Here is a 15,003-nt window from a genome sequence, read left to right as displayed (position 1 = left end):
AATAGGTCATACTTAAAAAAAAAATAATGATTGAGTAGCTTATAGTGTATTTTTTCAAATTAAAATTAAATTACCTGATTAATATATTTAATTATTATAGTTTGTATACCAAACATATGTATAAACTATAAATTAATTCACTATAAATTATAATAGTAGGTCATATAATATTATAATATTATAATATTATGCTCCCTTGTAAAGGTACATCTATATATTAATATTGTTATGTATATAGGCTGTAGTATAGGTATTGTTGGTATTGTTTAATAAATTATTTGTACCTATACAATTTAACATTGCCTTGTGTATTTTGATTTAGATACTTTTAATAAATATATATGATGAATGCAACAAAATATTCAGTTGTACATTTTTTTGCTGATAACTCAGTCGAGGCTGTACCTAAATTTTGGTTTCGCAAAAACAATGGGACATGTGCATGGCCAAAAAAAACATCTAAATTTCATAAACTTGTTGAAAAAAACTGTATACCAAATGAAATTGAGTATGATTTCTTAGAAGCTAGAGAGATGTGTTCAGATATAGGTAATTTAGGTTAATAAATAATGGAAATTTGTATAAATTGTTTAATATAATTTTGGATATTCTTCATTATTTAGAGTCCTTGATAAAAGCCAGAGAGAAAGCAAAAAAAGCAACATTTGTTTCTGATCTCTCTGATGATGATGATAAAGCTAATCGAAAGTTCAAGTATAAGAAAAACCCATATTCTACAGAATCTTTCAGTTCATGTCCAGTTTATTTAGGTAATATAAGTGCTATATTTATATCTTCCTAATCAATGATAAGTTTTTTTTATATTATACCTATATCTATAAACATTTATAGATTCTGAAGTTACTGAGAATCATGGAGCAGATAATACATCAATTAAACCAAACACTAAAATTATTAATCATGTTGCACAATTTCTGTCACCTTCTCCAAAGAAATTTAAATCAACTGAAAGCAAACCTAATGGATGGTCTCCATCTCCTCTTAAAGCATCAGCTTCAGGTAATTATATTATGTACTATATTATATAGTAATAAAAGTTATGTATTATTCATGTCGGTAATCTTAAAAAGCAGTTTTCTATGATACAATATTTTCATTATAAAATTGAATGCCATTACCAATATATTTTATAATTCAAAATTTATCTATTATAATATTTTTGCTAATTGCGTTATAATAAAATTAAATAAATGGATATATCATATATGGTGATGATATTTCATTAAACGGACAAATTATATACACAGGTACTTATAACATTATCATTATATTTAATTTTATAGACGTAAGAAGAAAACTATCTTATGATAAAAGTTCTAAGCCAACATCTATTAAAAAACCAGGTAAGATACCAACCAATAAAGCCATATGATAAATATATAGATATAATAATTACCCATAATTTAACAAATGTAAATTATTATACTTGATAATAAAATAATTTGATATTTTTAATAAATTATTATCAGTTGGAGAAGAAAATATGCCTGTGGATGGTTATTTGACGAAAATGAATACTCCTATTTCATCGAAAGTTGACCGTATTTCAGTTACTGATAAAAGTCAAGATAATGGTATGTATATTTCTTATAAGCATTATACACTTACCTATAATATATTTTATTGTCTAAAAATTTGGTGAAATAAAAAAGCATTATTGTTTGCACATGCGTTATAACTTATAAAGTAGAAGCATATTTAATGAACTGCAGGATAAATTAAAATATGATTAATCAATTTATTTACTATTTATTTAAATTAAATATTTTGTTTAGAAAACTTTTACCTATTAATTTATAAATCACATTTAATTATTGTTGATATTATTTACTTTTGATCAACATTGTCTACAAGTATTTTCCATGTATATAAAAAATTTAATAAGTGTGAATAATAAAAGTGAATAGATTTCTATATTATGATGAACTACTAGGTATATTCTTGAATGTCATAAAAATTATTTTAGTTTGTTTGTATCACAATGCATATTAAGTGATAATACTTTATTTTTTTTTTATTATAGGTTCACCAAAGATGCTTAAAGCTATTTTAAGAAATATTGTATACTTACAAACTGATATGAAACATATTGAAATGAAGCAAAATGAAATATTAAATAAACTGGAAGCTTTTGAATCTAATTATGGAAATAATAAAAAACAAGTAGATGATAATAATGTTGATGAATTACAAGAGTGCAATCTTCCATTAGATGACATAGATGATTTGAATAATATAGAAGACAAAATTAATACAAAATCCAATTTAAAAAAATGTTTGGTATGTATATACCAGTTAGAGTTAATACAGTTATATATTGTATAACTTTTAATAGGCTGCAGGCGATTAACAAACATCAACAAATATAATATATCAATACTATGAATTTTTTATTACTTTAACAACTTAAACTACTCGACAGTCAACACACAAAATCACAGTTCATCGGACACACTAGGAATGTCTATCATTTTTATATCATTTTTCATGTGATATAAAAATAGTACTATAAATAATAATAATAATAACCACAACCATAAAAATAATAATCCCACATGTATCTAGTTTAAGTAATACTGTAAAATTATAAATTATTATTTAGATAACAAAAATGGTTTAATTTAATACTGCTAGAACCTAAAACTTATTATTGATATTCCATCCCATTTTAGATACATTATATGGTTTAAATTGTAAAAACAATTATTCATTTTCTATAGTAATCAATTAAACTATTGTACAATATTTATTACAGCATTTATTTCATTCATTTTAGGTTCAATATTTATCATATTTGGGAGGTAACAACATCAATTGTACTATGAAGAGAATACTGACGAAATTATTTACTGACAATTTACTCTCTCTATTTTCGTATAATGGTAAAAAAGGAAAAAGAAAATTTTGCGACCTGATTATTTGTCCCGTTATTTTTGGTAAGATTATATTAATTGAATGTTATATTTTCACATTTAAATAAGTCTATTATAGCAGTTTATATATTATTATTTTACAGACGCAGTAAAATGTCAATCAAAATTTATGAATGTTTCCCAAAATGAATTAGAAGGAAGAATTAAGTACCATTTAGCTCAGGCACCATTTAACATAAAAAAAAACGAAAAACTTGGAATAACTACTGCAGCTACAGTTTAAAATTATTAATTGCCATTTAATTAAAATTATAAAACTGACTATTATCATATAAGCTATGCATTTTACTTTAAAAAAAAATTGTCATATAGTAATTACTATTTAGGTTTTTTTTTCACTATTAATCTAATTTGTTACTAAATAATGCTTAATATTATATTATATAAATTCTTTATTAATCACACAAATAAGTTTATTATATACATATTATGTAATTGTTAATATTTTAATATATAATTAAATGTAAAGAATTAAACCAGTATTTAATCAATTCTTTATTTTGTTATAATAACAATAATAGATTCTAAAAAATAAAGTTGTCCAAATTGTATTGTTTAATATGTATTATATTTGTTGTTTTTATTACCTATATATTATTATTTTTATTTTAGAAGTTACCTAATCCTAATTATTTTAAAATTGATAACATATTTCAATTATTTCTTAAGAACTATAAACAAATTCTATTTTATTTTTAACACAGCCAATTAATAATATCAGGTATAACTTTAAAACTACAGTATAATTACTTTAAATTGTAAAAAAAAAATAAATATTTAATTTCGTGTTATTAATTAAATATTGAAATTAAAGTTTAGAATCAAGTTTATTAGTCAACATTGAATAGATATTAGAAATGGGTTCAAAAAATCAATTTTCCATATTTATTTAATATTTATAAATGAAAAATTAATGTTGATTAAATATAAGATATTTAATATCAAATGTTAAATAAAAGTTTATTTAATATATTTATGTTGTGTGGGCAAGACCCGTGTGCACTATAGATTAATATTTAACTTGTAGAGAATTTTCATGGCTTTCCGAATATACTATCGAATGACCTGCCAACCTTTCGGAACATTGTCAAAAAAATTTAAAACCATGCGCCCGCCTGTACCGATCGATCGTCTGAAATACAGTCCCTTGGCCGTTCCCGCGTTTATTGCTGTGCAACCAAGACCCGTGTGCACTATAGATTAATATTTATCTTGTAGAGAATTTTCCTGGCTTTCCGAATATACTATCGAACGACCTGCCAACCTTTCGGAACATTGTCAAAAAAATTTAAAACCTTGCGCCCACCTGTACCGATCGATCGTCTGAAATACGGTTCCCTGACCGTTCCCGCATTTATTGCTATGAAATTAAGACGCGTGTGCACTATAGACTAATATTTAACTTGTAGAGAATTTTCCTGGCTTTCCGAATATACTATCAAACTACTTCCCAACCTTCCGGAACATTGTCAAAAAAATTTAAAACCTTGCGCCCGCCTGTAACGATCGATCGTCTGAAATACGGTCCCTTGGCCGTTCCCGCGTTTATTGCTGTGCAACCAAGACGCGTGTGCACTATAGACTAATATTTAACTTGTAGAGAATTTTCCTGGCTTTCCGAATATACTATCAAACTACTTCCCAACCTTCCGGAACATTGTCAAAAAAATTTAAAACCTTGCGCCCGCCTGTACCGATCGATCGTCTGAAATACGGTCCCTCGGCCGTTCCCGCGTTTATTGCTGTGCAACCAAGACGCGCTTGCACTATAGACTAATATTTAACTCGAGAGAATTTTCCTGGCTTTCCGAATATACTATCAAACTACTTCCCAACCTTCCGGAACATTGTCAAAAAGATTTAAAACCTTGCGCCCGCCTGTACCGATCGATCGTCTGAAATACGGTCCCTTGGGCGTTCCCGCGTTTATTGCTGTGGAACCAAGACGCGCTTGCACTATAGACTAATATTTAACTTGTAGAGAATTTTCCTGGCTTTCCGAATATACTATTAAACTACTTCCCAAACTTCCGGAACATTGTCAAAAAAATTTAAAACCTTGCGCCCGCCTGTACCGATCGATCTTCTGAAATACGGTCCCCTGGCCGTTCCCGCGTTTATTGCTGTGCAACCAAGACCCGTGTGCACTATAGATTAATATTTAACTTGTAGAGAATTTTCATGGCTTTCCGAATATACTATCGAATGACCTGCCAACCTTTCGGAACATTGTCAAAAAAATTTAAAACCATGCGCCCGCCTGTACCGATCGATCGTCTGAAATACAGTCCCTTGGCCGTTCCCGCGTTTATTGCTGTGCAACCAAGACCCGTGTGCACTATAGATTAATATTTATCTTGTAGAGAATTTTCATGGCTTTCCGAATATACTATCGAATGACCTGCCAACCTTTCGGAACATTGTCAAAAAAATTTAAAACCTTGCGCCCGCCTGTACCGATCGATCGTCTGAAATACGGTCCCCTGGCCGTTCCCGCGTTTATTGCTGTGCAACCAAGACGCGCTTGCACTATAGACTAATATTTAACTCGAGAGAATTTTCCTGGCTTTCCGAATATACTATCAAACTACTTCCCAACCTTCCGGAACATTGTCAAAAAGATTTAAAACCTTGCGCCCGCCTGTACCGATCGATCGTCTGAAATACGGTCCCTTGGGCGTTCCCGCGTTTATTGCTGTGGAACCAAGACGCGCTTGCACTATAGACTAATATTTAACTTGTAGAGAATTTTCCTGGCTTTCCGAATATACTATTAAACTACTTCCCAAACTTCCGGAACATTGTCAAAAAAATTTAAAACCTTGCGCCCGCCTGTACCGATCGATCTTCTGAAATACGGTCCCCTGGCCGTTCCCGCGTTTATTGCTGTGCAACCAAGACCCGTGTGCACTATAGATTAATATTTAACTTGTAGAGAATTTTCATGGCTTTCCGAATATACTATCGAATGACCTGCCAACCTTTCGGAACATTGTCAAAAAAATTTAAAACCATGCGCCCGCCTGTACCGATCGATCGTCTGAAATACGGTCCCCTGGCCGTTCCCGCGTTTATTGCTGTGCAACCAAGACCCGTGTGCACTATAGATTAATATTTAACTTGTAGAGAATTTTCATGGCTTTCCGAATATACTATCGAATGACCTGCCAACCTTTCGGAACATTGTCAAAAAAATTTAAAACCTTGCGCCCGCCTGTAACGATCGATCGTCTGAAATACGGTCCCTTGGCCGTTCCCGCGTTTATTGCTATGCAACCAAGACGCGTGTGCACTATAGACTAATATTTAACTTGTAGAGAATTTTCCTGGCTTTCCGAATATACTATCAAACTACTTCCCAACCTTCCGGAACATTGTCAAAAAAATTTAAAACCTTGCGCCCGCCTGTACCGATCGATCGTCTGAAATACGGTCCCTTGGCCGTTCCCGCGTTTATTGCTGTGCAACCAAGACGCGCTTGCACTATAGACTAATATTTAACTCGAGAGAATTTTCCTGGCTTTCCGAATATACTATCAAACTACTTCCCAACCTTCCGGAACATTGTCAAAAAGATTTAAAACCTTGCGCCCGCCTGTACCGATCGATCGTCTGAAATACGGTCCCTTGGGCGTTCCCGCGTTTATTGCTGTGGAACCAAGACGCGCTTGCACTATAGACTAATATTTAACTTGTAGAGAATTTTCCTGGCTTTCCGAATATACTATTAAACTACTTCCTAAACTTCCGGAACATTGTCAAAAAAATTTAAAACATTGCGCCCGCCTGTACCGATCGATCTTCTGAAATACGGTCCCCTGGCCGTTCCCGCGTTTATTGCTGTGCAACCAAGACCCGTGTGCACTATAGATTAATATTTAACTTGTAGAGAATTTTCATGGCTTTCCGAATATACTATCGAATGACCTGCCAACCTTTCGGAACATTGTCAAAAAAATTTAAAACCATGCGCCCGCCTGTACCGATCGATCGTCTGAAATACAGTCCCTTGGCCGTTCCCGCGTTTATTGCTGTGCAACCAAGACCCGTGTGCACTATAGATTAATATTTATCTTGTAGAGAATTTTCATGGCTTTCCGAATATACTATCGAATGACCTGCCAACCTTTCGGAACATTGTCAAAAAAATTTAAAACCTTGCGCCCGCCTGTACCGATCGATCGTCTGAAATACGGTCCCCTGGCCGTTCCCGCGTTTATTGCTGTGCAACCAAGACGCGCTTGCACTATAGACTAAAATTTAACTCGAGAGAAATTTCCTGGCTTTCCGAATATACTATCAAACTACTTCCCAACCTTCCGGAACATTGTCAAAAAGATTTAAAACCTTGCGCCCGCCTGTACCGATCGATCGTCTGAAATACGGTCCCTTGGGCGTTCCCGCGTTTATTGCTGTGGAACCAAGACGCGCTTGCACTATAGACTAATATTTAACTTGTAGAGAATTTTCCTGGCTTTCCGAATATACTATTAAACTACTTCCCAAACTTCCGGAACATTGTCAAAAAAATTTAAAACCTTGCGCCCGCCTGTACCGATCGATCTTCTGAAATACGGTCCCCTGGCCGTTCCCGCGTTTATTGCTGTGCAACCAAGACCCGTGTGCACTATAGATTAATATTTAACTTGTAGAGATATTTCATGGCTTTCCGAATATACTATCGAATGACCTGCCAACCTTTCGGAACATTGTCAAAAAAATTTAAAACCATGCGCCCGCCTGTACCGATCGATCGTCTGAAATACAGTCCCTTGGCCGTTCCCACGTTTATTGCTGTGCAACCAAGACCCGTGTGCACTATAGATTAATATTTATCTTGTAGAGAATTTTCCTGGCTTTCCGAATATACTATCGAACGACCTGCCAACCTTTCGGAACATTGTCAAAAAAATTTAAAACCTTGCGCCCACCTGTACCGATCGATCGTCTGAAATACGGTTCCCTGACCGTTCCCGCATTTATTGCTATGAAACCAAGACGCGTGTGCACTATAGACTAATATTTAACTTGTAGAGAATTTTCCTGGCTTTCCGAATATACTATCAAACTACTTCCCAACCTTCCGGAACATTGTCAAAAAAATTTAAAACCTTGCGCCCGCCTGTACCGATCGATCGTCTGAAATACGGTCCCTTGGCCGTTCCCGCGTTTATTGCTGTGCAACCAAGACGCGCTTGCACTATAGACTAATATTTAACTTGTAGAGAATTTTCCTGGCTTTCTGAATATACTATCAAACTACTTCCCAACCTTCCGGAACATTGTCAAAAAAATTTAAAACCTTGCGCCCGCCTGTACCGATCGATCGTCTGAAATACGGTCCCCTGGCCGTTCCCGCGTTTATTGCTGTGCAACCAAGACCCGTGTGCACTATAGATTAATATTTAACTTGTAGAGAATTTTCATGGCTTTCCGAATATACTATCGAATGACCTGCCAACCTTTCGGAACATTGTCAAAAAAATTTAAAACCATGCGCCCGCCTGTACCGATCGATCGTCTGAAATACGGTCCCCTGGCCGTTCCCGCGTTTATTGCTGTGCAACCAAGACCCGTGTGCACTATAGATTAATATTTATCTTGTAGAGAATTTTCCTGGCTTTCCGAATATACTATCGAATGACCTGCCAACCTTTCGGAACATTGTCAAAAAAATTTAAAACCTTGCGCCCTCCTGTACCGATCGATCGTCTGTAATACGGTCCCCTGGCCGTTCCCGCGTTTATTGCTGTGAAACCAAGACGCGTTGCACTATAGACTAATATTTAACTTGTAGAGAACTTTCCTGGCTTTCCGAATATTCCATCTGATCGCTGCACCACCTTCCGGAACATTGTCAAAAAAATTTAAAACCTTGCGCCCGCCTGTACCGATCGATCGTCTGAAATACGGTCCCCTGGCCGTTCCCGCGTTTATTGCTGTGAAACCAAGACGCATGTGCACTATAGACTAATATTTAACTTGTAGAGAAATTTCCTGGCTTTCTGAATACACTATTTAATCCCTTCGCCACCTTTTGGAACATTGTCAAAAAAATTTAAAACCTTGCGCCCACCTGTACCGATCGATCGTCTGAAATACGGTCCCCTGACCGTTCCCGCGTTTATTGCTATGAAACCAAGACGCATGTGCACTATAGACTAATATTTAACTTGTAGAAAATTTTCCTGGCTTTCCGAATATACTATCAAACTACTTCCCAACCTTCCGGAACATTGTCAAAAAAATTTAAAACCTTGCGCCCGCCTGTACCGATCGATCGTCTGAAATACGGTCCCTTGGCCGTTCCCGCGTTTATTGCTGTGCAACCAAGACGCGCTTGCACTATAGACTAATATTTAACTTGTAGAGAATTTTCCTGGCTTTCTGAATATACTATCAAACTACTTCCCAACCTTCCGGAACATTGTCAAAAAAATTTAAAACCTTGCGCCCGCCTGTACCGATCGATCGTCTGAAATACGGTCCCCTGGCCGTTCCCGCGTTTATTGCTGTGCAACCAAGACCCGTGTGCACTATAGATTAATATTTAACTTGTAGAGAATTTTCATGGCTTTCCGAATATACTATCGAATGACCTGCCAACCTTTCGGAACATTGTCAAAAAAATTTAAAACCATGCGCCCGCCTGTACCGATCGATCGTCTGAAATACGGTCCCCTGGCCGTTCCCGAGTTTATTGCTGTGCAACCAAGACCCGTGTGCACTATAGATTAATATTTAACTTGTAGAGAATTTTCATGGCTTTCCGAATATACTATCGAATGACCTGCCAACCTTTCGGAACATTGTCAAAAAAATTTAAAACCTTGCGCCCGCCTGTACCGATCGATCGTCTGAAATACGGTCCCCTGGCCGTTCCCGCGTTTATTGCTGTGCAACCAAGACGCATGTGCACTATAGACTAATATTTAACTTGTAGAGAAATTTCCTGGCTTTCTGAATATACTATCTAATCCCTTCGCCACCTTTCGGAACATTGTCAAAAAAATTTAAAACGTTGCGCCCGCCTGGACCGATCGATCGTCTGAAATACAGTCCCTTGGCCGTTCCCACGTTTATTGCTGTGCAACCAAGACCCGTGTGCACTATAGATTAATATTTATCTTGTAGAGAATTTTCCTGGCTTTCCGAATATACTATCGAATGACCTGCCAACCTTTCGGAACATTGTCAAAAAAATTTAAAACCATGCGCCCGCCTGTACCGATCGATCGTCTGAAATACAGTCCCTTGGCCGTTCCCACGTTTATTGCTGTGCAACCAAGACCCGTGTGCACTATAGATTAATATTTAACTTGTAGAGAACTTTCCTGGCTTTCCGAATATTCCATCTGATCGCTGCACCACCTTCCGGAACATTGTCAAAAAAATTTAAAACCTTGCGCCCGCCTGTACCGATCGATCGTCTGAAATACGGTCCCCTGGCCGTTCCCGCGTTTATTGCTGTGAAACCAAGACGCATGTGCACTATACACTAATATTTAACTTGTAGAGAAATTTCCTGGCTTTCTGAATATACTATTTAATCCCTTCGCCACCTTTTGGAACATTGTCAAAAAAATTTAAAACCTTGCGCCCACCTGTACCGATCGATCGTCTGAAATACGGTCCCCTGACCGTTCCCGCGTTTATTGCTATGAAACCAAGACGCATGTGCACTATAGACTAATATTTAACTTGTAGAAAATTTTCCTGGCTTTCCGAAAATACTATCAAACTACTTCCCAACCTTCCGGAACATTGTCAAAAAAATTTATAACCTTGCGCCCGCCTGTACCGATCGATCGTCTGAAATACGGTCCCTTGGCCGTTCCCGCGTTTATTGCTGTGCAACCAAGACGCGCTTGCACTATAGACTAATATTTAACTTGTAGAGAATTTTCCTGGCTTTCTGAATATACTATCAAACTACTTCCCAACCTTCCGGAACATTGTCAAAAAAATTTAAAACCTTGCGCCCGCCTGTACCGATCGATCGTCTGAAATACGGTCCCCTGGCCGTTCCCGCGTTTATTGCTGTGCAACCAAGACCCGTGTGCACTATAGATTAATATTTAACTTGTAGAGAATTTTCATGGCTTTCCGAATATACTATCGAATGACCTGCCAACCTTTCGGAACATTGTCAAAAAAATTTAAAACCATGCGCCCGCCTGTACCGATCGATCGTCTGAAATACGGTCCCCTGGCCGTTCCCGCGTTTATTGCTGTGCAACCAAGACCCGTGTGCACTATAGATTAATATTTATCTTGTAGAGAATTTTCCTGGCTTTCCGAATATACTATCGAATGACCTGCCAACCTTTCGGAACATTGTCAAAAAAATTTAAAACCTTGCGCCCTCCTGTACCGATCGATCGTCTGTAATACGGTCCCCTGGCCGTTCCCGCGTTTATTGCTGTGAAACCAAGACGCGTTGCACTATAGACTAATATTTAACTTGTAGAGAACTTTCCTGGCTTTCCGAATATTCCATCTGATCGCTGCACCACCTTCCGGAACATTGTCAAAAAAATTTAAAACCTTGCGCCCGCCTGTACCGATCGATCGTCTGAAATACGGTCCCCTGGCCGTTCCCGCGTTTATTGCTGTGAAACCAAGACGCATGTGCACTATAGACTAATATTTAACTTGTAGAGAAATTTCCTGGCTTTCTGAATATACTATTTAATCCCTTCGCCACCTTTTGGAACATTGTCAAAAAAATTTAAAACCTTGCGCCCACCTGTACCGATCGATCGTCTGAAATACGGTCCCCTGACCGTTCCCGCGTTTATTGCTATGAAACCAAGACGCATGTGCACTATAGACTAATATTTAACTTGTAGAAAATTTTCCTGGCTTTCCGAATATACTATCAAACTACTTCCCAACCTTCCGGAACATTGTCAAAAAAATTTAAAACCTTGCGCCCGCCTGTACCGATCGATCGTCTGAAATACGGTCCCTTGGCCGTTCCCGCGTTTATTGCTGTGCAACCAAGACGCGCTTGCACTATAGACTAATATTTAACTCGAGAGAATTTTCCTGGCTTTCCGAATATACTATCAAACTACTTCCCAAACTTCCGGAACATTGTCAAAAAAATTTAAAACCTTGCGCCCGCCTGTACCGATCGATCGTCTGAAATACGGTCCCCTGGCCGTTCCCGAGTTTATTGCTGTGCAACCAAGACCCGTGTGCACTATAGATTAATATTTAACTTGTAGAGAATTTTCATGGCTTTCCGAATATACTATCGAATGACCTGCCAACCTTTCGGAACATTGTCAAAAAAATTTAAAACCATGCGCCCGCCTGTACCGATCGATCGTCTGAAATACGGTCCCCTGGCCGTTCCCGAGTTTATTGCTGTGCAACCAAGACCCGTGTGCACTATAGATTAATATTTAACTTGTAGAGAATTTTCATGGCTTTCCGAATATACTATCGAATGACCTGCCAACCTTTCGGAACATTGTCAAAAAAATTTAAAACCTTGCGCCCGCCTGTACCGATCGATCGTCTGAAATACGGTCCCCTGGCCGTTCCCGCGTTTATTGCTGTGCAACCAAGACGCATGTGCACTATAGACTAATATTTAACTTGTAGAGAAATTTCCTGGCTTTCTGAATATACTATCTAATCCCTTCGCCACCTTTCGGAACATTGTCAAAAAAATTTAAAACGTTGCGCCCGCCTGGACCGATCGATCGTCTGAAATACAGTCCCTTGGCCGTTCCCACGTTTATTGCTGTGCAACCAAGACCCGTGTGCACTATAGATTAATATTTATCTTGTAGAGAATTTTCCTGGCTTTCCGAATATACTATCGAATGACCTGCCAACCTTTCGGAACATTGTCAAAAAAATTTAAAACCATGCGCCCGCCTGTACCGATCGATCGTCTGAAATACAGTCCCTTGGCCGTTCCCACGTTTATTGCTGTGCAACCAAGACCCGTGTGCACTATAGATTAATATTTATCTTGTAGAGAATTTTCCTGGCTTTCCGAATATACTATCGAACGACCTGCCAACCTTTCGGAACATTGTCAAAAAAATTTAAAACCTTGCGCCCACCTGTACCGATCGATCGTCTGAAATACGGTTCCCTGACCGTTCCCGCATTTATTGCTATGAAACCAAGACGCGTGTGCACTATAGACTAATATTTAACTTGTAGAGAATTTTCCTGGCTTTCCGAATATACTATCAAACTACTTCCCAACCTTCCGGAACATTGTCAAAAAAATTTAAAACCTTGCGCCCGCCTGTACCGATCGATCGTCTGAAATACGGTCCCCTGGCCGTTCCCGCGTTTATTGCTGTGCAACCAAGACGCATGTGCACTATAGACTAATATTTAACTTGTAGAAAATTTTCCTGGCTTTCCGAATATACTATCAAACTACTTCCCAACCTTCCGGAACATTGTCAAAAAAATTTAAAACCTTGCGCCCGCCTGTACCGATCGATCGTCTGAAATACGGTCCCTTGGCCGTTCCCGCGTTTATTGCTGTGCAACCAAGACGCGCTTGCACTATAGACTAATATTTAACTTGTAGAGAATTTTCCTGGCTTTCTGAATATACTATCAAACTACTTCCCAACCTTCCGGAACATTGTCAAAAAAATTTAAAACCTTGCGCCCGCCTGTACCGATCGATCGTCTGAAATACGGTCCCCTGGCCGTTCCCGCGTTTATTGCTGTGCAACCAAGACCCGTGTGCACTATAGATTAATATTTAACTTGTAGAGAATTTTCATGGCTTTCCGAATATACTATCGAATGACCTGCCAACCTTTCGGAACATTGTCAAAAAAATTTAAAACCATGCGCCCGCCTGTACCGATCGATCGTCTGAAATACGGTCCCCTGGCCGTTCCCGCGTTTATTGCTGTGCAACCAAGACCCGTGTGCACTATAGATTAATATTTATCTTGTAGAGAATTTTCCTGGCTTTCCGAATATACTATCGAATGACCTGCCAACCTTTCGGAACATTGTCAAAAAAATTTAAAACCTTGCGCCCTCCTGTACCGATCGATCGTCTGTAATACGGTCCCCTGGCCGTTCCCGCGTTTATTGCTGTGAAACCAAGACGCGTTGCACTATAGACTAATATTTAACTTGTAGAGAACTTTCCTGGCTTTCCGAATATTCCATCTGATCGCTGCACCACCTTCCGGAACATTGTCAAAAAAATTTAAAACCTTGCGCCCGCCTGCACCGATCGATCGTCTGAAATACGGTCCCCTGGCCGTTCCCGCGTTTATTGCTGTGAAACCAAGACGCATGTGCACTATAGACTAATATTTAACTTGTAGAGAAATTTCCTGGCTTTCTGAATATACTATTTAATCCCTTCGCCACCTTTTGGAACATTGTCAAAAAAATTTAAAACCTTGCGCCCACCTGTACCGATCGATCGTCTGAAATACGGTCCCCTGACCGTTCCCGCGTTTATTGCTATGAAACCAAGACGCATGTGCACTATAGACTAATATTTAACTTGTAGAAAATTTTCCTGGCTTTCCGAATATACTATCAAACTACTTCCCAACCTTCCGGAACATTGTCAAAAAAATTTAAAACCTTGCGCCCGCCTGTACCGATCGATCGTCTGAAATACGGTCCCTTGGCCGTTCCCGCGTTTATTGCTGTGCAACCAAGACGCGCTTGCACTATAGACTAATATTTAACTCGAGAGAATTTTCCTGGCTTTCCGAATATACTATCAAACTACTTCCCAAACTTCCGGAACATTGTCAAAAAAATTTAAAACCTTGCGCCCGCCTGTACCGATCGATCGTCTGAAATACGGTCCCCTGGCCGTTCCCGAGTTTATTGCTGTGCAACCAAGACCCGTGTGCACTATAGATTAATATTTAACTTGTAGAGAATTTTCATGGCTTTCCGAATATACTATCGAATGACCTGCCAACCTTTCGGAACATTGTCAAAAAAATTTAAAACCATGCGCCCGCCTGTACCGATCGATCGTCTGAAATACGGTCCCCTGGCCGTTCCCGAGTTTATTGCT

At 37.8% G+C, this 15,003-nt stretch overlaps 1 protein-coding gene across 1 annotated transcript; it reads left to right on the top strand.

Moving 5' to 3' along the window:
* Positions 1 to 313: 313 nt before the first annotated feature.
* LOC149061441 (uncharacterized) lies at positions 314 to 3,258 on the top strand. The gene is made up of 8 exons (XM_089216636.1): positions 314 to 549; positions 624 to 770; positions 853 to 1,020; positions 1,305 to 1,364; positions 1,491 to 1,595; positions 2,045 to 2,301; positions 2,798 to 2,957; positions 3,038 to 3,258. The coding sequence occupies exons 1-8, from the start codon at positions 342 to 344 to the stop codon at positions 3,175 to 3,177; spliced, it is 1,245 nt and encodes a 414-aa protein (XP_089072762.1). The 5' UTR covers positions 314 to 341; the 3' UTR covers positions 3,178 to 3,258.
* Positions 3,259 to 15,003: the final 11,745 nt, after the last annotated feature.

The sequence above is a fragment of the Diuraphis noxia genome, unplaced genomic scaffold, assembly GCF_037042655.1.
Source record: "Diuraphis noxia isolate RWA-SAM2 unplaced genomic scaffold, SU_Dnox_SAM2 contig0001, whole genome shotgun sequence".
Taxonomy (NCBI): Eukaryota; Metazoa; Arthropoda; class Insecta; order Hemiptera; family Aphididae; genus Diuraphis; species Diuraphis noxia.
The sequence above is the reverse complement of the archived record's forward strand: the minus strand, read 5'-3'. Positions and strand labels throughout refer to the sequence as shown.

Excerpts from the sequence above, each read along its gene's own strand:
- LOC149061441 (XM_089216636.1), top strand. The coding sequence starts at position 342 with ATGATGAATGCAACAAAATATTCAGTTGTACATTTTTTTGCTGATAAC. Across the intron at positions 550-623 it reads AGAGATGTGTTCAGATATAG|AGTCCTTGATAAAAGCCAGA; the intron begins GTAATTTAGGTT and ends TTCATTATTTAG. Across the intron at positions 2,302-2,797 it reads CCAATTTAAAAAAATGTTTG|GTTCAATATTTATCATATTT; the intron begins GTATGTATATAC and ends CATTCATTTTAG.